The 26,083-nt window shown below is 39.4% G+C and overlaps 1 protein-coding gene across 7 annotated transcripts in view; it reads right to left on the bottom strand.

Moving 5' to 3' along the window:
• ptprz1a (protein tyrosine phosphatase receptor type Z1a) overlaps positions 1-26,083 on the bottom strand; it is a 176,175-nt gene that overhangs the window by 90,445 nt on the left and 59,647 nt on the right. For all 7 annotated transcript variants that reach the window (XM_021322753.2, XM_021322752.2, XM_012874937.3 and 4 more), the window contains exons 3-8: positions 21,133-21,312; positions 19,097-19,248; positions 18,335-18,430; positions 11,101-11,167; positions 10,857-11,014; positions 5,286-5,436 (exon numbers count right to left, since the gene is read on the bottom strand). In XM_021322753.2, the coding sequence (XP_021178428.2) occupies positions 5,286-5,436; positions 10,857-11,014; positions 11,101-11,167; positions 18,335-18,430; positions 19,097-19,248; positions 21,133-21,312 (804 nt within the window). The remainder of the gene's footprint in view (positions 1-5,285; positions 5,437-10,856; positions 11,015-11,100; positions 11,168-18,334; positions 18,431-19,096; positions 19,249-21,132; positions 21,313-26,083) is intronic.

Raw genomic sequence — 26,083 nt, 5'->3', positions numbered from 1 at the left:
CCTTGCCCAGCATTGGATGCCGGCAGTGGTGTAAACTCAATGGTGAAATGGAAAAGACCTTGGGGAAGTTTCTAGCACGATTTACAGCTGAAAGACCAACAGATTTGGCTGTTTGGGACTCGCCACTGAAATGCACCCGCAATGACTTTGAAGGCTGATGGAAAATTCACAGCCTGAGAAAAAATAATCTTCAAGGTGGAGGTTGTTATTGAATTCGGCACCTGATGCTGGGCTTGGAGGCTGGTTTTATCTCAAACTCTCCTGGATGTTATGCAAAGAAGATGCTCTACCTCCTGCCCGGACCCGTTCATGACACCTGTGAGCTGCAGCATGTGCTCTACTGAACTGCTGATAACATACCATCCGAGACTATGGCTGGAGGGGCCACAAGCCAATTATGGGCCTACACTGACGCACACATCTACATGAACATAGCAATAAATACACCCCCTCCATGACTCACTGCCTTGCTGTGCACGTTATGCTTATAATGTTGTGTGTATGTTGGGTTTCTTATGCTAAGAGTTTTTGTCTGCATTCTCCTACTGCTTAGTGATAAGAGACAGTAGGAGAAATGCACTTTTCCCCTGTCAACCATCCCAATATATTCTTTTCTATATTCTGCAAAAAGACAGCACCTTGAAAAGGGCAGCAAGACCTCAGTGAACCTGTCTACCCATGTTTGTCGTTCTCTTGATAGGTTGTACTGAAAAGGTTGTACTGAAAAGCTTGTAGGCTGCATGCTGAGCCTCTCTCCCTCTCTCTCTTTCCTGCGCAGCCTGATTGGTTTCACCTGACAGGCTGCAATTAACCTCCAACTGCTTCCATCTGGTTCCACCCTTATTTAAACTCACCTCTTTCTGCTCTCGTCGCTGGTCCGTAGTGTTCACTCCTGCTCAGTCTCTGCCTGTATTCTGTGTCAGCTCAGTTTTTGTTACAGTCAGCCTGAAGACGTTGCTTCTACTTGGTTTCTGTTCAAGTCACTTCTCTCAGACTCTGCTCAGCTCTGCTCCATCGGAAGCTCTCAAGTTCTGCAACTCAGTTCCTTGTCTCAAGTTCTGCAACTCGTTTCCACGCTCTCAAGTTCTGCAACTCGTTTCCACGCTCTCAAGTTCTGCAACTCGTTTCCACGCTCTCAAGTTCTGCGACTCAGTTTCCACGCTCTCAAGTTCTGCAACTCAGTTTCCACGCTCTCAAGTTCTGCAACTCGTTTCCACGCTCTCAAGTTCTGCAACTCAGTTCCACGCTCTCAAGTTCTGCAACTCAGTTCCACAGTCTCAAGTTCTGCAACTCAGTTCCACAGTCTCCGGTTCCGCAGCGGTTTCACGGTTTCAGGTCCTCCGCTCCAGAGTTTCCTCCCGGTCAGTCATCCATTACTCCTCCTGTCAGCCAGCTTCTGCACCCTTCATCTCCGTTCATAGAAGACTCTGGTTCCTCTCGTCAAAACCCTTCATTCTGTTCAATAAACTCATATCAAGAACTAGCTCTGTGTGTGCGTGAGGTGTCCGGGTTCATCCAAAGACAAATCATGACACCCCCATGGGGGACAATAAAGCAATTCAATTCAATTAAATACAAGAAACTTATTGAAAGCCCCACAATGGTTCTGCCCCACTTTGATCCAGGGAAACATCCAGCAACAGGCAACTTTATTGTGTACGAAACAACCGGAACTCCAAAGGCACAGAAAGATGAAATAACCAGAATACTGTCCCATTATGAGTCTGTTTTATAGTAAAGAAATCAGCTAATTGAGTTTTGTCTGTTAAAATGTTTATTTTTTGTATCTCAAACTAAATGGTTTTATTAAATGAAAGTAACATACCACCATCAAGGATATCAGCAGTAGCAGGAAATGCTATATTTTCAACTGTTTTACTAAATGGCTGCTAAATTACATACTATGTATTGGATTCAATTAGGAAAATAAAATCCTATTTTATAAAATCCTGTTATCCTGTTAATTTACTTTCTTTTTCTTTTTAGAAAGAACACAGCACCTCCTAAACATTTCTGCAGCAGCCATTTCGAGTAGTTTTCATAGTGTTACTGAGGTTGATATTTTAGTATGATGACAAGCCTGAAGTGTCTGTGATTGGATTATTTGATGATTTATTTCTTGTAAAGGGCTTTGATTTAACATTGGTGGTGAATTGGCAGTATGGAAATAAACAGTGTATATTTATTAGATGCACTAAAAATTTGCTATTAGCTATCAGTTCAGATGTGACCTAAAGAATGACTGGCTTTCATCTAAGTACAAAATAGTATGTAGTTTGTTTAAGCTAATGGTAGATTAGCTTCTCTCACTTAAAGCTTTTTTATCCTCCACTGGGCCCTTCTGCTAAAGCCTTTGATCACAGGAAGTCTTTTATGGCTACTCCACACTTGATCTCCACTTATATACAGCTCAGATTTACTTTCCAGCAGCCAGTGGGTACATTTTATACAACCAGGTACAGTTTTATCATGAGTGGAAAGTGTTAACATAGCCTCTATATTTTTAAGAATGATTCTGGGTCAAAGATGAGATTAGCACTGATGCACAGCATAGATAAATCAGATCTGGGATTATCACTGATTAAAAGGGGTGAGGGGGTCAGTTACAATACACAAGGGGAGGCCCAAACAGTGCAAACACAGACCAACAGAGTTGAACTAAAATCTCTGCTTTCACTACCGATAGCTTCTGTCTTGTTGTTCTGTGTATCCATATATGTCATAGTCAAGAGATGCATGTCCTTTATTAGCTCTCTCACTAAAAGAACAGTCAGTAACAAAGAGTATTCTAATGAAGTGTGGTCAGCTGATTTAGGTGACTGCCCAAGTTTGACCACTAGAAGGCAGGTTCTGCACATTTCAATAAAACCACTTGATCTGACTGAATGGAATCCACGTATTTTTTTCAACTTTGTGTTGCCTTGTTCTAGTGCTTACAAAACAAGTTGATTCTCGTTTACAAGAAGGAATAAATTGTGCCTTACAAATATAGTATAATCTGCATTAGGAGAAAATTTAACAAAAGTTTGTGCGAAATCCATGGCTTTTGATGATGATCTGATCTAACAGAAATTCAATAATTATATTAGTAGTAATAATTGTTCTGTCCTCACTAAGAGTTGTCTTCTTGAATGCAGACTTAACTATTCAGATAGCTTAACTACGGTGGCCCTGAGGTGCAAAGCGCTACAACTTTAAGGAAAGCACTCCAACATTAATGAAAGCGCTACAACAATAAGAAAAGCACTCCAACTTTAAGGAAAGCACTCCAACATTAACAAAAATATTACAACATTAACAAAATCACTTCAACATTAACGAAAGCACTTCAACATTAACAAAATCACTTCAACATTAACAAAAGCACTTCAACATTAACGAAAGCACTCCAACAATAACGAAAGCGCTACAACATTTAGGAAAGCGCTGCAACATTTAGGAAAGCGCTGCAACATTAACAAACCGGAAGAGGTACGTCCCAGTGGGAGACCTAAGAAATCGCTGATTGGACTACAGCTCGTTTTTACTTTTGAACCGAAAGTTATTCTGGCTTTACTGTGTTTTTTAAAAACATGAATGTTCTCGGTGATCCAAACCGTAAGAGGCAGTCTAAAACGCCACTTAGTCTGTTTATAAGTTTCGCTTTTATTAATTATGCTTTTTTTTTAACTACGTGTGCTGTGTTTCTGTACCTCAACGCTCTGGTCTGCTCCTCTCCCCTCCCTCACCTCGGACCCAGGGGCTTTTATCAGCGGCAGCCTTATCACTACGTTTAATGTCTTTCCACTCCTACCAAAATGTCCTAATTAAAATCAATAGGAGAGTCCGTAGCTGTGTTTCATGCTATTTTCTTTTTAACGACACAGAACCAGTGGCGCTTCGGTGGAGGTGCTGCCTTGGCTTGAATTCAGGTGCGCAAAATTACGTTACATATAATTTAGGTGTGCACTTTTAAGGGTCATTTCAACAAGCTTGTAACATCAGGAGCTTCAGTTCAGACCCAATATTCATTCTCTTCCCTCTAAAGGAGCCCTATACAGTCTTTATTTATGCTTTTCCCCCACTGTTATCCCTCGCGCGCAGCGCACCAGGGTAAAATAGAGTAGCTGCGGATCATGCGTAAAGACGCCCACCCCCCCAGAAGCAGATTGTATGTTATCGTAGTTGATAATGAAACTACAGCTTATCATTAATCTATCCATGTTGGTCACATTTGTGAATGAGGCGGAGTTTGATCAAGCCTAAAAGGTCCAACATTTTCAGCTGTAACCCTTAAAGCATACAGGGCTGCGTCGTTCACGCTGCGTCTTTACGCATGATCCGCAGCTGCTCTATTTTACCCTGGTGCGCGCAGCGCACCAGGGTATAGGGCTCCTGTATAGGGCTCCTTTAGAGGGAAGAGAATGAATATTGGGTCTGAACTGAAGCTCCTGATGTTACAAGCTTGTTGAAATGACCCTTAAAAGTGCACACCTAAATTATATGTAACGTAATTTTGCGCACCTGAATTCAAGCCAAGGCAGCACGCCCACCGAAGCGCCACTGGTTCTGTGTCGTTAAAAAGAAAATAGCATGAAACACAGCTACGGACTCTCCTATTGATTTTAATTAGGACATTTTGGTAGGAGTGGAAAGACATTAAACGTAGTGATAAGGCTGCCGCTGATAAAAGCCCCTGGGTCCGAGGTGAGGGAGGGGAGAGGAGCAGACCAGAGCGTTGAGGTACAGAAACACAGCACACGTAGTAAAAAAAAAAGGCATAATTAATAAAAGCGAAACTTATAAACAGACTAAGTGGCGTTTTAGACTGCATCTTACGGTTTGGATCACCGAGAACATTCATGTTTTTAAAAAACACAGTAAAGCCAGAATAACTTTCGGTTCAAAAGTAAAAACGAGCTGTAGTCCAATCAGCGATTTCTTAGGTCTCCCACTGGGACGTACCTCTTCCGGTTTGTTAATGTTGCAGCGCTTTCCTAAATGTTGCAGCGCTTTCGTTATTGTTGGAGTGCTTTCGTTAATGTTGAAGTGCTTTTGTTAATGTTGTAATATTTTTGTTAATGTTGGAGTGCTTTTCTTATTGTTGTAGCGCTTTCCTAAATGTTGTAGCGCTTTCATTATTGTTGTAGCGCTTTCATTAATGTTGGGGTGCTTTCCTTAAAGTTGTAGCGCTTTGCACCTCAGGGCCACCGTACTTAACACTCTTCTGATCAAAATCCAAGGAACAGTCCGATTGTTTGAAATAGCCTTAGCAATAACTGTTTTCAGATTGGAATTGGACATACCTGGTGTGTGGACCTCTTCAATGCCGGTGTAGGAGGAGAACACCTGACCCATGAACTGGTCCTGCTGATCCCTGTAATTGTTCTGCAGGTAGTCCATGAGCATAACATATCCAGCCTGTTGCATTGTCATCACCTCACAGAACATCTCCAGCTGCAAACAGGAGGAACCGCAACATTAGAGCAAAACAATGCTTAACCATAGTCCACATGGTGTCTCAGTCACTTGTGATAGATTTGAATTTAGTATAAGGTACTAGTTAAATAAGTATAAGAAAAATTCATCCCTAATGTAGAAGCAATGTGTAAAAGCACAGCTTTCCTGTTTTCATTGGATATGTGAGATACTTCTAATCAAAGTGATACAATGATTAGGTGACATCCATCAAGGGAGTTTGGTGTAGGCTACTCAGAAGTGTGTTTACTCCATATCAAGTATGGAAAGGCATCAGACTGTCAATCTGGAAAGGGTGATTAGGCCATTTTCAACCTAGAGTCATTTCTCAGGAAAGTAAAAACGTCTGATGCCACTAAACGTTCTCAGGAACATCTAGACCAGTCCTTCCTTTGTTGACTTCAAGTGAAGCCAAGCCCCCCCTGCTCCTGTAGGTCAATCTGAATGGTTGCTCCCACAGAGGTGTTAAAAGAATAATGTGATAAATTACAAACCAGCCTTACCATGACCTTAATTGTGACTCAATCTGGCCAAGTGTTTTTCCTCATCATATCCTCGGTCATAGCAGGCAGAATTCTGCTCTGGCAGCCACAGTTACACCAAACACATTTGCTTTAGCAAGGGAGGCTTTATATATATTTTTTACCTTGACACCCAACTCCTCCCGATTTATTTAATTCCAGTTAAATCATAAAGTACAAACTGATGCCAAACATTGCAGAGGAAGAGAAGAAGAAGAAGAAGATGAAGAATAACAAATATGGATTAAGAGAAAGAGAGAAAGGAAAGAAACACAAAGAAAAGACAAAAATTACAGAACCCAAAAACCAGCTGCTGCAAAAACTTTCTTTTAGGGGCACCATGGGAAAACCTGTAAAGACAAACAAGAAACATCTGCAAGTAGACAAAACTAACAGGAGCTATCCTCAAACTTGCAAATTGGAGATATTCATGCAACACGACAATGATCCTGAACACAACGCCTGCACTGTGAAACATGGTGGTGGAAGCATCATGAATGTAGTCGGAGTTAATTGGCTGGTAGTTATAGTCAAGTCCAGGTCAAATCTGGAAGAAAACCTGTTAGCCTGAAAAAATATGGTACTAAGGTGGTGGTTCATGTTCCAACAGGACAACAAAGTTGAATGACATTTAGGTGGTTCTAAATGCCATTCAAATATGAGTTTTACTTATTTTGCTGCTGTTGTCACTTAAATATGGAGCCAGTGTGTTATGTCATATGTTGCTGTTTATCTGCTGTGACAGATTAGGGTGGTCTTTTCACTATGTCCTAATGTTAGAAATAAAAGAGGTAGGTATTTCCCTACCCCAGATTATACCATTTCAAATAAATACTCTACAAGGTAAAAAAAAAACTGGGCACAGCAGTTCTTCCTCTTCCAACATTAAAGGGGATATATTGTGCAATATCCACATTGTGTTGTGTGGTTGGAGTCTGTAGGAGAACAGAAAGTTTGAGTGTAGCCTGTCCAGGTGTGTGTGGATATCTTTAGATTCTGATTGGGTCATAATTGTCATGCCATTCAGTTTTCTCTTTGGTCCAAGTTGAAGGATGCTGACGGTACAGGTGGATTTGTGGATATATTCAGTTGTTGGGTGTATTAACCCACATAATTCATTATACCATCCTCCAGTGTACTACAAAAATGGCCAAAAGGGGTGGAGTGGAATGCACTGTGACCTGGAGGAGAGTAGGAAGTGAGCTGCCTCCTTCAGATTTAAAGAGTACGCAACAAAACAAGCCGCTCTAAGACACACCTCAGAACAGGGACAAAACAAGGGATGTAGGGCACTAACAACTACAAATTAAGACCAAACCATTGCAGTTCCACTTTATATAGACCCCAACTGAATGATTTCAGTGTGAAAAGGAAGACAGTAAAAAGCATGATATGTCCCCTTTAAAAGCTAGCAGGCATTGGGGAGACACACATATTATTGAAGATAATCTTTTAACCATGAGTCTGTGTCCATACCTGCATTAGGTGAGTCACGGATTCATCCGTCATACAAAAGACCACATTCTTAACAACAGAGCAAACCTCCACTGAAAATCATTAAGCTCTGACAGACTGAGTTGACTGGAATGTAAACCAGTCAGAACGCGTTGCACGACTTCAAAGCAACATTAAAGCAGCCAGAGTACAAGTTGCACGAGACAAATTAAGTTCAGCTAAACAAAGTTACATCCGTAATTTTAAAGTCTAGCATATTGTACTTGTGTGAATCCATCTTTGTTTGAATACATATCCAAAACAATAAAAACAACCTGCTGGATACCATTCTGTTGCTAAGCTTCTAGTTGTTTTGAGTTTTCCTGTGTGTCTATGAGCATGTTTCCTTAGCTTAAATATCCTGAAAGAGTTTTGTGTGACAATGTGCGGTTTATGTAAGGTCTGCCTAGGCATAGCTTTCACGCACACTCACTCTGATGTCTTCACAGCTTTCTCTTGGCCTCACCCGCACAGGTGTTTTTCTTGTATTGTGGTATGATAATTCCCCTTTTCAACTCTGTGAACCAATGTTGTTTAGGGTACATGACTATGATTGGGCTTCAAATTTTTCTTTTTAACCAGGGACCTCCCACTTTATTGCACCAACAAGCAAAATGCAGTTCTCCATCTCGTTGCAGCATCTAACTGCACTCTTTTAGTGGATATTAATGCACATACACACACTTGCATATGAGCGGCGAAACAATAAATTGCTGATTTATAATTTTACTTTATTTGAGTCAAGGATTTTATAAAAAGTCATGAAAAATATATTAGAACATCCTACGAGAGCCTGCATAAAACTGAATCTGAAATCAGCCATTCCACTGTACAGAAAATGGTCTACAAGTAGAGCACATTCATGGCCAACATGTCCAGGTCTGACCAAAAAAGTTCAACCTGAACAACAACAAAATGCTAAAAAAAATGTCTAGACATCCAAAAATGTCACCATGGGGCCTACAGCGGATTCTCGCTACCGTTGATATGAAAGTGCATGTCTGTAGAACCTGAAATAGGCTTCACAGGTTTAACTTTCATGGAATGTACCAAGCCAATGTCATTGAGATGCTGTGGGCTAAACTGAAAGAGGCATCATGACCAATAAACCCCCAGTCATCTCATGACAGAAAGTGAGGAGTGGGGCTAACTGTCCTCAGACCGATGTCAGAGATGGTAGATGGTTACAAGAAGCATCTCCCTGAAGTTATCATATCTGGAAGGGATAACACTAGCTATTACTCAGAGTGTCTGATGTTTTTGCTCAGCTATCAAACACATTTTTGTTGATTACTTTTGTTTAATGAGAAAAACAAGTAGAAGTGTTTATGTACCTGAAATACAATCCCTTTCTTTTTCAGAGATAACAAAAATTCCATCTGATATCTAATGTGTCGACATTTCTTAATAGAGAACTGAATATTTAATGTGATGTCCTAATTCTTTCACATGACTGGGCCCCTCTTTCTGTGATAGGCTTGCTTTTACTGTGACAGTGAGCTTTATACTCTAGCATGGACATTATGAAAGGAGAAGTAACTTTAACTCCACATTTGGTCAGTCTAAGAATATCAGCTTGTTTTTTTTAGATTCAAAAATGTTTTACTTTACTTTCATTTGTCATATTTACCCCCTGGATCCAACCAAAGCTGTTTCTTGATGTCGTGGGGGCCTATGCTACATCCCAGTTTCAACTAAGGACATATCAACCAGAGTCATGCAAAAATAATCAGGATATGAAAAGCAATTAACTATTGTTATTATTATACACGTTATTTGTCATTTACAGCACTATAATTAGAGAACGTAAATATAAATATGCCCTGTAACTGACCTCCACTCTCATCCAATGATTACTGGAGATAGACACAAGCCCTCTCATACCCCCACAACCCTGCACCAATAAGCGGGTATAGATAATGGATTGATGGATAAATATGAACAGATATGTTGTGATTATAAAACATTTCTAAGCATTCACTATCTCAGACAATATCTGTTCCAGAACAAGTTCGTTGAAAACAAACAAATAAGACCAAAATCAAGTTCTAGAGAAGTTTGTGAACATTAGCTGGGACAAAAGCAGCTACCACATCGTCCATGTCTAAAGACCTGTGAATTTTACAGTCAGTCCTTGGAGCCTCTTTTGTGGCAAGTGACATGGATGATCTGAAATATAACTCTATAAGTTTGATATGTTTTTCCACAAGATGTTTTTAGTGGAATACGTAATGAAAAGGAAAATGTTGCCTGTGAGCATAGATCCTACTGCAAACCATATCACTTGATAAAAGTGACTTTTTTAAATTATATTTTTGAATTATTAATATAAAAAGCTAGTACTAAACTATGGTTTATATGTATTTCATATGTTTTATTTTTTTATTTCATCCATGTCTTATTTGGTTAGGTCAAATGTACCACTAATTAGTTTAATCATATATGCGTGGCAGCTTTTACATTTATATAATTTATTATAAAATATGGTCAGTCACCACACTAACAATAGCCTATATCTTGAGATAAAGTTATATAAACAGGTCAAATGAAGTGTCTGTACTAATAGCACTACTCTGTTTTCTACTAGGTGTCAGCGTTATGTTGTTTAAAGAGCAATAGTACACAAGCTAACATCACATATCAAGTGCCAAGGCAGACATTTGAGAGTAGTTGATTTAGCACTGTCTTGTTTATGTTTTTAATTTTTAACCTTTTTACGTTGTGTTTTTGAAAACCCTGAAGGCTATGTGCACTCCTGTGTTCAGGTTTTCCGCTTTCTGCTGTGCCGCTGTCTGGCACAGCCAGACCGCTGTCACAGCACAGTGATAAGACCTCACTTAAGGTTGTAGCGCGATTATGTTGGTCACTTCGGTGCACTCAGTGGATGGTTGTTGTATTTGGCCACTTCAATAGTTACATGGAGGCCCTAAAAGGGCCCATTGTAGAATTGCAAGGGAGTAATATGTGCTTTATTAGTTTGTTTTACTGTAACATTGTCTACTTTTACAACTATTACTGTGAACAACTGTACCATCTTTGGGCAAGGGGGGGGGGGGGGCCCTTCAGCTCGGGCCCTAGGCAATTGTGATAGCACTGACTCCAACCTGTCAGACGCCTATGACACTTCATCAAGTGCTGCTCATGCTTCTAAAAGGAATCCTGTGTCTTATGGTCTTTTTGATAGCATGGAGCTGTGACAACTGACTGTAATGCTGCCATTCAGTTGTGTTGACACCACTTGTTCCTGTAACTGGAATACTACATGTGAAGTAAAAATAAAAATGTAAAAAAAAAAAAAAATCCCTCTGCAAAGAGAACTACATTTTACTTTTTCACAGTAAAGGTTAGTATTTTAATAGCTACTACTGACAGCTGAATTCTTACCTGTTCGTCAGAAATGACCACCTTGTTCTTGAAAACAATCCACTCGACAGTCTCGCTGCAGGGCGGTGTGGTCAGGGATCCATTGTAAATGAAGTATTTCTCTGTGGAGTTTGGCAGGAGACCTAGCAGGGTAAATGGTGATACCTCTGCACCCTTTCCTAAACAGTGATTGAGAAAAATCATGAAAGAAATGCCAAAGTAAAGGGCTGAGAAAAAAGTAAGGAAACAAAAGACAATATTATACCATATCTGCTCACGCTGTTGATGCCATCTATGATGGGAGCATAGTTCATGTTATCCTCAGTGGTTGTCTGTACAAAGCAGAAAATAAGCATCTGAAGATTGATCTATTTATGTGAAGTAAAACGTAGATAGTAAAATCAAGCCGTGATGCATAACTTGTTCTTTATTTTATTCACATACTTCAAAATGCCGTCGATCTTAATTAGTAACACTGCACTTTCAAGTTATGTTACATCATAATGTTTTGTTCACTTTAGAAATGTAGTCTTGTCACTTCCCGCAGTGCCAAGCTTTTTAAATACTCTTAATTATAGGAATCACTGCAATAGGGGGTGTTGCTGTTGTCTACACTAAGGGCCTGATTTTCAATGATTCCATATAAGGGCAAAAAAAACAGCAATAAGTGGCCGTGTTGTGGCTGATCTACAAAGATTGCATTTGCGGTGGATAAGACGTGCAAAACTGATTTGGTCCTCCCCATTTAAATGAGTAAGCCTTGAGTAAGCTTAATTTGTAGTTAATTTGTATTGCCCATTTCAAAGCAAGGCAAGTTTATTTATATAGCCTTTTGAGTAACAAGACCATCAAAGTGCTGTACATGAACAGAAAAAACATTACAGATGGAAATATTACATAGGAAAAGACAAATAATAATAATTAACAACGGAATAAGTGAAGTAAATCTTTGAATAGACTTCTTTCATACATTAACAAATATACAGAAAGCATAGAATCACAGTACTTAATTATTTATATGCATAATAAGAAATAAACTGGGTAAATCCTTGGGGGTTTCTCATCTAAAGTAAATTTGTCCAACGTTTCTAAAGCTACAACTAGGATAACTTATTTTTTTCATTGTTTCACTGGAACATGTTTCATCACTAACATTGAAAGCTTAATTGTTTCTTTTCAAACATTAACAAAATCCTTAAAGCTACAACCTAAAGTCTCTGATCTGACCTTTTTGAGCTACAGCTTAAGGTAAGGCAAGACAAGGCAAATTTATTTATATAGCACAATGCAGTACAGAGACAATGCAAAATGCTTTACATGATTAAAATATAGGAAAATAAAACAGAATAAAAGCAAGTAGGAATAAAATGTAGAAACAAAAAAGAATATTAAAAACAGTAAAACAGTTTAACTAGAACAGTCAAAGGCAATCCTAAACAAATGTGTTTTTAATCTTGATTTAAAAGCACTCAGGCTTTCCGCACTTTTACAGTTTTCTGGAAGTTTGTTCCAGATAAGTGAAGCATAGGAACTAAATGCTGCTTCTCCATGTTTGGTTGGTGTTCTAGGTATGCAGAGTAGGCTGGAGCCAGAAGACCTTAGTGGTCTGGAGGATTGATACACTGCTAACAAGTCTGTGATGTTTTTTGGTGCTAAGCCATTCAGGGATTTATAAACTAACAGAAGTATTTTAAAGTCTATTCTCTGAGATACAGGGAGCCAATGTAATGACTTTAGAACTGGGGTTATGTGCTCTACTTTCTTCGTCTTAGTGAGGACGCGGGCAGCAGCGTTCTGGATCAGCTGCAGCTGTCTGATCCACTTTTTAGGCAGACTTGTGAAAACACCATTGCAGTAATCAATTCGACTAATGATGAATGCATGGATTAGTTTTTCCAGATCCTTCTGAGACATTAGTCCTTGAATCCTGGAAATGTTCCTCAGGTGATAGAAAGCCGACCTTGTAATTGTCTTTAGATGCTTTTGGAGGTTCAGGTCTGAGTCCGTCACTACTCCCAGGTTTCGGGCCTGATCAGTGGTTTCTAGCTGAAGCGACTGAAGCTGTGTGCTAACTTTTGATCTCTCCTCTATTGGTCCAAAGATTATTACTTCTGTTTTGTTTTTACTCAATTGAAGAAAGTTTTGGCACATCCAGGCATTGATTTCTTCTAGGCATTTACTCAGTGCCTGAACTGGTTCATAGTCACCTGGTGACATGGTGATGTAAAGCTGTGTGCCGTCTGCATAGTTATGGTAGCTGATGTTATTGTTTTTTATTATCTGAGCAAGAGGGAGCATGTAGACATTGAAGAGGAGGGGACCCAGGATGGACCCTTGGGGAACCCCACATGTGATTTTTGTCGTCTTTGATGTAAAGTTACCTACTGATACAAAAGATTCCCTGTTCTTTAAGTAGGATTTAAACTAGTTGAGAGCTGTACCAGAGAGGCCGACCCAGTTCTCCAGGCGTTCTAACAGAATAGAGTGATTGACAGTATCGAATGCTGCACTGAGGTCCAATAGAACCAGCACGGTGGTTCTTCCACAGTCTGTATTTATATGTATGTCATTAAACACCTTGATAAGGGCGGTCTCTGTACTGTGGTGAGCACGGAAGCCAGACTGGAAAATGCCAAAGCGGCTGGTCGTTGTTAAGAAGGTGTTTAATTGTTGAAACACAGCTTTTCAATAATCTTACTGATAGAGGGGAGGTTTGAGATGGGCCTGTAGTTCTGGAATAGAAGTTTCTCTAAATTGTTCTTTTCAGCAGTGGTTTGATAATTGCTGTTTTTAAGGACTGGGGGAAAACACCTGACAGAAGGGACGTGTTTATTATCTGAGTCAACTCAGACACTATGACAGGCAAAACTTTCTTAAAGAAAGCTTTGGGTAGAACATCAAGGCAGCAGGAGGAGGAACTTAGCTGCTGAATGATCTGCTCTAAGCTTTTGTGGTTTATTTGGCTGTTTATTTGGTTTATTTGGGACATTTTGTCAGAAAAAGTTCCAGCTAAATACAGCTTTGGTTCTGGTGTTGATATGGAAGTACAAAGTGATCCACTAATTTTTAGGATTTTCTCAGTAAAGAAGTTAGCAAATTCATTGCAGGCCCTGGTGGAGTGGAGTTCGGAAGTCATGGACACATGAGGATTTGTTAACCTGTCGACTGTGGCAAATAGGACACGAGCATTATTAATGTTTTTCTTGATGATCTCAGAAAAGAAAGATTCCCTTGCATTTTTCAATTGTAAGTTATATCTGTAAAGTCTCTCTTTATAGATGTCATAGTGAAGGTGAAGTCTGTTCTTTCTCCACCTGCGTTCAGCTTTTCAACACTCCCTTTTTTCACCTCTAACTGCAGGAGCATTTCTCCAAGGAGATTTTTTCTTCCCGGAAAGAACTTTCACTTTAACTGGAGCAATGCAGTCAATGATGTCTGAGACTTTAGAATGAAAGTTATCTACTAGCTCATCTACTGAGTTGCAGCCCAAGGTGGAAGTATCAGAGTAAGCTTGAATAAAAGTTTCCGTGGCATTGTCCTTAAAGGTGTGTTTTCTTACGATGTCCCTTTAGCTAAATGAGTCACTGGAAATTATGCTTTCAAAGGAAACAGAAAAATTATCAGATAGGGCAACATCAGTTACATTGACCTTAGAAATCTTTAGACCTATAGTGATGATCAGGTCTAAAATATGTCCCCGTTTGTGTGTTGGCTGTTTAACATGTTGAGTTAAACCAACGTTTCTAAGTGTGTCACACAGTTCTTTTGCACTTCTGTCTTCAGGGTTGTCAACGTGAAAGTTGAAGTCTCCCACAATAATTAAACAGTCATAATCAACACATATCACAGACAGGAGGTCACTAAAATCTTTAAAAAAGTTTGATGTGGACTTAGGAGGCCTGTAAACATTCAGAAACATAGTTTGTACCGCGCTCTTTACCTGGGGAGCCAAATGTTCAAAAGAGTCGAATTTTCCCAAAAACACCTTTTTACACTTTAGTGAATCATTAAACAATGTTGCCACTCCTCCACCTTTCCTTTGCTGTCTGCTCTCACAAAAAAAATTGTAGTTGGGAGGAGTTGACTCCAACAGAATGGCTGCTTCATTAGATTCATGTAACCATGTTTCTGTTAAAAACATAACATCAAGATTATTGTCAATAACGAAGTCATTAATTAAAAGGGTTTTTCACGACAGAGATCTAATGTTTAATAAACCCAGTTTATATGACTTAGTGGTTGATGATGTCTCTGTGACAGGTTGCATCTGACAGTTTATGACTTAAGTATTTGTTCCTGTTTATCCTTTTGTTTTTCTTATTTCTCCTACGTACCATCACAGATATTCCATAATCTCCAGCAAAAGGCCCAGGCTGATGCTGGAAACTGTCATGTCTGATAAACGTGCGACCAGGGCCCAATCTGTATCACAGCGAAGTAATTTGGAGTTCCTCAGTAGCACAATGTTCTGTGATACTTAGAGGAGGAGGATCTGGGGCTCTGCGGCCACTGCAAAGTGCTGGTTTAGTCACAGCAGAATGGCTATGTGGAGAGGATGTCAACTGTAGGCCAATCTTAAATACTTTGTTCATGTTGTGAGAAAATTCCAGATAAGGAACTTCTAAGCTTCGTGGAGAAGAAGGGGAGGTGGGTGCAGTCTGGACCGGTGTTCGTGACGATGGAGGTTCTTGGTCCTCTGTTTGTCCTGCTGAGATCTGGGATGAATCCTCCCGTAGTTCTGACATAGCCTCTTTCTGTGTCATCTTTCTGGCCATCTTTATCTTGGCTTGTTCGGGCTGTACTGGGCTTATCATTTGTTTTGGCACTGGTTGAGCTTTGTTTTGGGACAAAGTTGATGGTGCATGGTTCACAGAATAGAAGATGTTTGAAATCAGCCGTTTTGCACTTGACCTATTTAGAGAGAAACCATTTCTGCTAAACAGATGTCTCCTCTCCCAAAAGATGTTTAGATTGTCTATGAAGGTTACAGTTGTTTGTTTGCATGTTTTTTCCAGCCATTTGTTTAGCATCAGAACTCTGGAAAAAATCTCATCTCCACAATTAATGGGCACATGCGGGCTGCTGAGAAACACCTTGACATTAAGGCCATCAACTAAGTTCAACAGACGAATGTAATCCTCTTTCAATACTTCTGATTTTCTTATCCGGTTGACGTCGCCCAGGGCTTCAGCTTGTATTATGGGTTGTACCAGGTCGGGCATTCTTTCAAGATCCTTTGAAGGATGTCTGATTCCTCAGACACCAGGCCACAGTTTCTATCGTTATAAATCAACACCTCTGTGTTTTTCTTGTTACAGAAACGTTTAATCCCACTTACAAATCCATTAAATAATATCAGGGTCCTTGGCCCTCTGGCATGTCTTTTCTCTGATAGCTTAGAGCGAAAATTGTTGACATACCTCTGATTGATGTCATGATCCTCCTGGGTCACATTTTGGAGCGGAGCAAATCTGTTTAATAACACGATTCCAACATTTCCAGCAGGTTTACTCCTATCATTTGTTGTGACATCTCTCTGTAGTCTCGGCCAGTTTTCTTTGTCTAGGTGTGGGGGTTCGTTGATCCTTTGGTCTTGCACCCAGAGTGGTCCAGGGATTCTCATTTTCCTCAGGGAACTGTTTGTTCGCTGAGTCGCTGGGCTGGTGGTCACCGTTCGGAATCACAGGCAGGGTTGTTTCATTTCCATGGGCGGCGTTTACATCATAATTCACTTCGGGGCGACAGATTTTCAGTTCCATAACAGCTATCTTCTGTAAAAGCTTGTGAAAGTCCATTGTGGTGAAGGTAGGCATCTTTTCAAAATCAAAATAAAAAAATAAGTAAAATAAAATAATTAAATAAATAAATTCAACTTTCTGTGGTTTTGGTTAAGAGATAAAAAGGAGATAAAAAGTAAAAGGCAGGAAAATGCAAGCAAGCAGGGAGCAGAGAAAAAAGCGTCCGAGCAGGCAGAGAGGCGGGCAGAGAGAACACTACTTAAATAGAAAGCAGTGTGTGTGCATGTGTGTTAGTGTATTTATGTGTGTGTGTGTGTGTGTGTGTGTGTGTGTGTGTGTGTGTGTGTGTGTGTGTGAGCATGATAGTGTAAGTCTGTGAACTGTGACAGATAGTCCTTGCAGCCATAGATATTGATAGTGATGGAACATTATTGGGCAGTTCAGTAGCACTCTGTTCCGGGTCACAGATGTCACAGTGTCTTGTTTACATAACATCCAAGAGAAAATAAGAAATCTGCCTTAAAGTCTTACTGGTTCTTCTCAGATGGTGATTCCAAACAGCCAAATTTGTGCTCGTCCTGCCAAAGCCGAGCTACCAACTTCTCCAAGTTCTATTCCATCCCATCAGCAAGTTCAGGAGCCAAAGCTGGCCAGCAGTTCTGCTTACACAGCATTTCAGTCTCAGTGTTGATTGCACAACATATCACTCACATAGTTCAAGCAGCCTTGACATGGGCCGAAACAGTTGCCAACGTTTTCTGAATTTCTCAATACTCCAGGTAACGGCCAACCCCATAAAGCAGAAATACTGTTGACATAAATCCAATTTTGTATGCATTTTCAACATCCTCAACCGACAAAATTGACAGACACACAATCCTCTTAGGAGTCCACTGTGTGTCCAGCTGCAAATGTTACGAGGGCTCTCCTTCGCAAATTCTTCTTGTTGATAAAATTTGATCAACTGTGTTAAGAATCCACATGACCAGATCCATAATTTACAATACGGATGATATGTAAAAAGAGGCTCCAAAAAGATTGATAGAAGCAGTAACAGGGCAAATACAGAGGAGGAAAAGGGGAAAGGAGAGAACAAAGAAATGTGTCTGCCAGGATGCACAAAATAATTTTCAATGAATAGAGAACTTCTTCAATTAAACTTTTTCTTAGAGACATTAATCATTATTGAAAACAAAGAAAGCAGAAGTTCTGCACAACAGAAGAGAAAACTTTTATTTTGTGTCTGAGTTTATTAAGAAAATATTACAGCTGACAAATCAGATATAACCCTGTTTATCATTGACGGTGGCCATGTCAAATACAACAGCTAAGCGGAGCTTCACCAGCCCTGAGAACCTCCCTCCGGTCATTGGAGGTAATAATAATAATAACTTTAAAAAAAAAAGAACATAAATAGATCTGTCCAGGTTTTACCCTTGTCTGCCCCCCATTGACTGCAGGAGATAGGCACCAGCCCCCCACGACCGTGCATGGATAAGGAGGTAGAGAAAATGGATGGATGGATGGAATAACATTGATAACAATTCTGAATATTATTTATAGTGCTCCTTAAGTGTATCAAAGTGTTAAGATTACACATCAATCATAAAACCTGGAAAAATTGACTCTCTCAGCTGTCAGCTCCTCCACGACTCCCTCTAAGTCCAGGAAGGAGCCATACTGTCACACTTACAGTGAGACTCATCAAAAAACTATTTCAGTGTAATCATCTATCTTTATATGCAACACTTCCATACATACCTCAAAGAATACAGCTAATGCTGTGATTCTCCCCCTGGCCTGGATGGTTTCATCTAAAGAGTCAAACTGATGAGCCTCATAACAATAGATCTGCATCTAAAGGAGAAAAGCAAATCCTGTTCAAATAGTGAGTTATTACTGGAATTATAATTGTTTCTTTTAAACCCCAACTGTTGTGTTCAGGTTTTCAAACCAGATAGGTATGCGAAGAGCCAAGAACACTTTATACACCGGAAATATTTACTTAAAGCATAAAATCCTCAGACAGAGTGACTCTCTTCTCCAGGTCATTTTAACAGGCTGTAAAGCTGCCTTATATTGATTAAACATGTACACAAAGATTCTAGCCATGCTTCTTCAACATCAACAGTTTATTTGCAGGAATATTAACAGACTGCTAGAGATGGTTTCTGTTTCTTATTTGAACCTTGCCGTATGTGAAAAGATTAAGAATTTTTAACAGACACAAAATGTTTAAAAACATTTAGTTCTGACAAAAATGTCCATGAGAAGAAGAAAATACATTTTAAAATTCAGACACATAGAATCCCACCAGCAGCCCTGTGTTAAATGGACTAATCCACAATTGTTATTATTAGTGCATACTTTTATAGAAAACTGTTTCACAATTGACAGGAAACTTAAATAAATGACCACTACCATAAACAGTAGATGTGACGCTAATTCAGGCCATGATACACTGCCACTATGTGTACAATCTGTAACTCAGGACATGGCCACTCTTTATAAATAACATCTTACCTCTAAAGGATATTTGACTCCTTCCAGACTATGCTCTGAACCCTCTGAAGAGGCATTGCAGCGCCCCCAGTGGAAGGTTATGCGACCCACTTTGAACTTTGACCTTAGACCTCCTCCACTGACATAGAACTCTCCATCCACGTTGATTGCCACTGACAGAAAAGACAAAGATGTCACCTGCATGTGGTATGTGTGAGGCTGATGCAGTTGAGTTCATGTTCTAGAGTCCATTTTCCATTAGGGAGAAAACTGTGTGCTCAAAATCCATATTTAGATACCTTTGATGTACCAGTGCTCAATAAAAGTTTCTAAATTTAAACAAAAAAATGTATTTAGACTTTTAAAAAGTTATAAAAGAATGGTTGAGCAAAGTAGCAAAAATAAATTTTTTCTCATATTTTGCCTTAAAAAGCAGAAATGTATATCCCTCTCTGGAATTACATTATACTTATGAATCTCTAAAGTAGAGCCATAAATATCTAACAATCATTGACAAAAAACTGTTAAGTACCAATTTAGGAAACAGTTTCATTTGTAATGGATCATAAATGCCTCCACATTACCTCATTTTATTTCTATTTTTAATACATACAGTTTATCTGAAAAACAAATTGGTGAGTTGAGAAATACGAAAAGTTAAAAAAATGAAAATAAACACCTAAACTTATATTTTGTCAAAGCTGCTTTTAGTTAAATTAAAGGATTCTGTCTTATTTGGTAACAGTCCATCAGCCTCCCATTCTATGCGCCAGGTTAAGAGAAAATCTATTGACCCCAGCCCTCCCCCAGGGAGTGCTGGCCTAGTGGTTAGAGCAGCGCCCTTGCACTCAGAGAAGGATGCAAGTACCCGGTTCGATCTCCAGTGCTGGCACTCTGGGTCCCTGAGCAAGACCCTTAACCCCACATTGCTCCCCGGGCGCCGCACAGTGGCAGCCCACTGCTCCCCTAGGGGATGGGTTAAAAGCAGATACCACATTTCGTTGCTTGACAGTGCAATGACAATAAGATTGAATTCTATTCTATTCAAGTCCCCAAGCATCTTTTTTAAAATTTAGTTCTGGACGCTGGCAGGGTCATTCCGAAATTGTATTTATTTTTTGAGTGTAGTTGCTGCACTGTATGCTTGGACTCTATGGAGCTAAACCAGTGACAGCTTTCAATGACATTAAAAAAGAGATTTGGATTTGAAAAATTTTATTTTTTGATTTTCCAAACATCGACAAGTCAAATAGTGTTAGAAAGTAAAAACTTATGATGATATTCTGATCAGAAGGCCCGTGAAGGAGCCTTCAATTTATCCCCACTCTCCAACGGCAAAACAGTGCCAGCTTGTTGTGACGTCACAGCTGAAGGAACTCTGCAGTGAATAAAAGCTGCAGCATAAAATGACAATATCGTCATAAATCTTTACTTTCTAACAATGTTTCACTTTTCAATGGTTGATTTTTCAAAGTTTGATTCTTCAACAGTTGACTTTTCAATGTTTAATTTTTAATGGTCGATTTCAAAATGGAAAATCTCTTTTTCGATGTAATGGCAAGCCGTCACTGGTTTGCAATGACATCACTGGTTTAGCTTCATACTGAACTTAGTGTGTTGCACAAATATGAAATCAGTGTTCTAGCAGACTACTGAAGGTTTAGGGTCAGAGCTGACTGGTACTGAGAACTGAAAATAATTCCAATGGCCCCCATGAAAACCCCGGTTCTATCTGCAGAAAAGGAATCCTAAATCATGATGCCAACACAACAATGTTTCACTGTGGGTATTGTGTTCTTTCTGGGATGCTTGGTGTAGTATTTATAATGAGCACACCTTTTGGGACATTAGACCAATGGTTTTTGTTTGCTTTAATTAAACTATAACATACGCTACCACAAACTTTGTGGTAGCGTATGTTATAGTTTGTTATGCATTTGATGAGATAAAATAGTAAATATACAGTATATAAATGGCTTATGTATCCAACTAATACCTGTAGATGCGTATTTAACAAACGGCACACATCCCATTGAGTATAATTGTGTTGCTCATACCAGTCTTGCCGTCATTCTTGATGGTTGTGCTGTCAGTTGTCAGGCTCTCCCAACCATCAAATTTAAGCTTCTGATACTGCAGTTTCACTGGAGCCAGATTCTCGTTGATGTTGATGGGAGACTGCTTGGCACTGCTGCATAAAGGGAACTTCTTGGCCCAGTAGTTTTGGTTTAATGTTCCTAGAAGGCATAAAAGGAAACTTTGTTTAAGTTCACACAAAACCACGTCCCTCCCATCAGTGATATACAGTGGGAAGCCTCAAGGATGATAAAACACAGAAACTACAGTCAGGAACTAGGCACTTCAACCATCTGCTGTTTAGAAAATTATGTTTAAAAAATCTAAGTAAAAAAAAACTCATGGGGTAATCAAGAAAAAGTACCTTATTTTCACTTTGATCTTGTCAAAAAAAAAAAAAAAAAAAACACCTGATTTCTAAGAGTGTTTTAGATTAGTGTTTTTATGTAATGGCTGTATCTTATTGGTGTGGTCATAGGAACCAGTCAAATCACCCTCACATTTACACATACAACACTCTCTGAAGTCAACCAGATCACAACAACCCAAATGTCCCTTTGCAGGACTGGCGTCCTGCAATCTTCAGATGTGTCCCTGGCCCAACACACCTGAACCAAATGGCTGAATTAGCTCCTTAGGCAGCTAAGTTCTCCAGAGTCCTGTCAATGACCTGATTATTTGACTCTATTGCGTTGGACCAGGGACACATATAAAGGTTGCAGGAAACCAGCCCTCAAGGACTAGAGTTTGACATCCCTGCTTCAAAGAGATCTTCCACCAGTAGGAGTGCTCCACCTGTAATGGAATCCTTTATCAGATTGGCTCCGCCGTAAAACACCTGAAACATGAGTGAACTGTTACAAAGACATAGGAGATAGTGTTACCAAAGACCTACAATAGTAGGTGCAAGATCAACACAAAGAACAACAGTTAAAGGGAGCAGGAGAAAAAATAAGCTTTTATATAATTAACTTGTCTGAAAATTTTTGTATTCAATCTAAAAGTCCTTTTGGTTTAGATTTCTAGCTCCCCTTTCTTTTCTAATGGTAACAAATTACAGTCTATCTAAAAGGGTTGAAAGACAGTTAAGGTGATCCAAGAAGCCTTCAACCATTAGCTGCACGAACAGCACATTTGTCCTTTGATCAGTTATCTTACTTTTTCACGTGTGGTCAGTTACCAAGGTCTGCCACGGGTATAAAACCATAACGTTATAAATAGTGTTGCTACAGCTGAGCAGACACGTTCAGGCTATTTACCCAGCTAATATTAGTTTGTTAAACTCTCAGTGGGTCTTCAGTTAAAAGTACACATCTGAAAAATGGCACTGCCCTAACAAATTATAACTTTTATTTTTCTGAAAGAAATTAGATTATTTTGTACATTTTGTCTGAAACTTTCTGTTTTAATACCATAAAGCCATGATGTCTTTACTCCTGGTTATCATGAGAATGTTTCCCCTTCTTCTGCATTGCATTAAATTAAATAATCAATATATTAGAATATTCTCTGTCGCGGCCTTCCATGTTCCAAAAAAACAAAATTCCAACATAGGCCGTGGGTGGTAACAGGTGGTTTGATTTGCACGCACTTCCGACTTCATTGATTTGTAAAAATATTTGATTTATTTCTTAAAAAAATATAGACAAAATAATGACACAAAAATGTCTTGCAACTTGTTGAAAACGAAAAATAATCTCAATTTGCTGTTTGAAGCTCTAAAAGTGGTCCAAAAATCATTTACAAAACCTCATGTCCACACCAGACATTTACCAAACAATAGCTCCGCACCAAGCCCCGGTGTGTTCTCAAATACTCAAATTAATGGGAGGGTCTAACAATTAACAACGTAATCTAAACATTTTCAAATCTAAAAATTAATTACAAATTTTGGTACTAAACTAACTTAAATATATTCCAACTACCCAAAGAAGAAAACTAAATTGGTAGAAATTACAATCCACAAAATTGATCATAAATGGCCACAACATTCTCTCATTAGCCAGGAATAATTGTTGATTTCTTGTTGTAAATGAAAGCAATTAGATCATGTTATCTGTTTGGAGTTAGGTATCTGTTTGCACTCCCCTCCCAAAGAAGTAAACATAGTGGAAACACTGAAACTGATAACAGCCTAACGGCAGTATTTCGTAGTCCACAGACAACAAATAAGGATTAATTTATTTTTAAAAGAAAAATCCCTTGATGTTTTGATGTGCCACATACAAGCTGTCATTCCGATGATGGGGATTTGATGAAAAATTGTGGTGGAATAGTTAATCTCAAAGTACGTCATCCTATAAAGGCAATATTGTAGACAGTGTAGAAATGACAGCTTGTGCTGATTCTCTTTCTAATTTGTTTTCAGTATCATTTCAAAGAAAATTTTAACTTTCTTCCTAGCAATTTATGTGTTAAAACCAAACAACATCTGAAGTTACAGTAGAGGCTGATCTGTGCAATCCTAATCCTGGGTTGTATTCCCTATCTGAGTCTTGCATTTTGGATCTGCTCAAATGTTAATGTTGTTAATGTTAATGTTGCTGTCATCGAACATTTAGTTGACTACTTATTATTTAGGACTCCTGGCCAATTCCAGAGCTATATCTAATCAGAATTTCTGGCAGAAAACAATTAATCAACTGTGAGAGCAATCATACTAAAATAGCATATGTGATATATAATAGTATATTTGAGTTTTAGCCAGGTTTTAGTGTTTGCCACAACCCAGAGACAACATTGATACATATTACTATTGTTTCCTGTTAGAGCTTAAAGGCTCCAACATGTTCTTGATGATTAGAGAAGCAGTACAGGTTGGTTTATATCATATTTACCTGTCAGATTCCACTTTCCTCACAAAAATAATAATTTTAATGACCCTCCACCTGTCCAGGGTGTACCCCACCACTCTCCCACTGACAGCTGGAGATAGGCACCAGCACCCCTCGCGACCCCACAAGGGATAGACGTGTTAGAAAATGGATGGACCCTCCACAGTTTGACACAGCTCTAACAGTTAAAATAGCATCAGTAAGACACCTCTTGTATCAAACAACCAGCTTCTGACAGCAGTCTGACAAAGGTTTGATTCCCTCCTCTCTGTAAGAGATTTAAGGGGTTTATGGGTATAGGTCATCACACCAAGTATCATTCTCCATGGCAAATGTTAGTCCGCCCTTTGAGATTTATACTAGAGAGCAAAGTGGGAATAAATGTGTGGCTCTCTTAATTTATTTCTCACCAGATATTGATTTTATGTCTACACTTTGCAGATATTCCTGTTTAAATCATACACAGGAAGCATAAAGCAGATCTGGTATTATTTCAAAATAAAGGAGCGAGAGGGGATGGGAATGGGGGCAATATTGTTGCAATATTATTAGCAAACGTGTGTGGAGAGGTATGTGTCTGTATCTCAATTTGTGTGTGTGAGTGGGATTTAAAAATGTGTACAACAATCTGCAAATGTGTAGAACTACTTGTGTGTGTAATCCGGTTTGCAAATGAGTAAAAAATCCACAAATCTGTATTCAGATCTACAAATGTGTACTAAGATTTGTAAATGTGTAGATCAACCTTAGTCCGTGGGCCAGATTCTGTAGGACGTCTCCTTAAGAAGTTTCGTATGAACTGTCAAGGGGCCACTTTCTTCCACCGGGATAAGTTGCTACACATAGCAGTGATCTCAAAACACCAATGTTCCCATGTTTTCACTTGCACATTAATAAGTTATAGCCGATAAAAAAAATCTAAACTGTGGCGCTCTGGTCCAAGAGGTCACATGATTCGATGTTTGCTGCTCAGCCAATCAGATCGCTGTATTGTTAGCTGAGCGCGTTCAACAGTTCATCATGGCTGCGCCTGTAAAGAGTGGTAAACATTTGTTTCCAGACGAAGAAAGCCCAATAATAGCATTTTCTGGCGCCAGTTGGCAAAGATCTTTATGGCAAGGAAAAAATAAATTGCCCAGACCATCCATCATTCATTTTCTAACACGCTTTATCCCTGCTGGGTTCGTGAGGGGTGCCGGTGTCTATCTCCAGCTGTCAATGGGCGAGAGGCGGAGTACAACTTGGACAGGTCGCCAGTCCATCGCAGGGCAGAAATAGCCCAGACTTTTGCCCAATTTACTGTAATATCACCGAGACCTGCTACGCTAGGATAGCACAGCTAAACGACTTATCCCCGGCAGAATTTGTATCCCCTGCGTCGGGAGTGCATTCAGCTGGAAGAATGAATCCAGTCAACCCTGCCTCATCTCCAACATATTAGGCGTGGAAATGAAGATGTTTTACTTTTCTTAACGAAATATAGCAATGGATTATCGTTCAGTTAGTGTGAAAAACCTGAAAATGTAACACTTGTTAGTGCTATCATAGGGGATTGCTATGTCGGTTAAAACTCGATTGATCTCTCAATATAACACGTTATGAGAAAGAAAACGGCTCTGTGGTCATTTCCAGATGTGTCAAGAAAATATTAGCTTTATGTTATTAGATTGTTGCATTGTCTGTCCTGAGTCCATCATGGCTGCGCCTGTAAAGGGTTGTAAACATTTGTTTCCAGACGAAGAAAGCCCAATAATAGCATTTTCTGGCGCCAGTTGGCAAAGATCTTTATGGCAAGGAAAAAGAAATAGCCCAGTCCATCCATAAATTCTTTTCTAACACGCTTATCCCCGCTGGGTTCGCGAGGTGCCTGTGTCTATCTGCAGCTGTCAATGGGTGAGAGGCGGAGTACACCCTGGACAGGTCGCCAGTCCATCGCAGGGCAGAAATAGCCCAGGTTGTTTTTGCCCAATTTACTGTGATATCACCAAGACCAACTTGCGCCAGAAAATGCTATTATTGGGCTTTCTTCGTCTGGAAACAAATCTTTACAACCCTTTACGGGTCCAGCCATGATGAAGTGGTTGAACGCGCTCAGCTG

This window comes from Fundulus heteroclitus, chromosome 2, assembly GCF_011125445.2.
Source record: "Fundulus heteroclitus isolate FHET01 chromosome 2, MU-UCD_Fhet_4.1, whole genome shotgun sequence".
Lineage (NCBI taxonomy): Eukaryota > Metazoa > Chordata > Actinopteri > Cyprinodontiformes > Fundulidae > Fundulus > Fundulus heteroclitus.
This window is presented reverse-complemented; position numbering and strand designations above follow the sequence as displayed.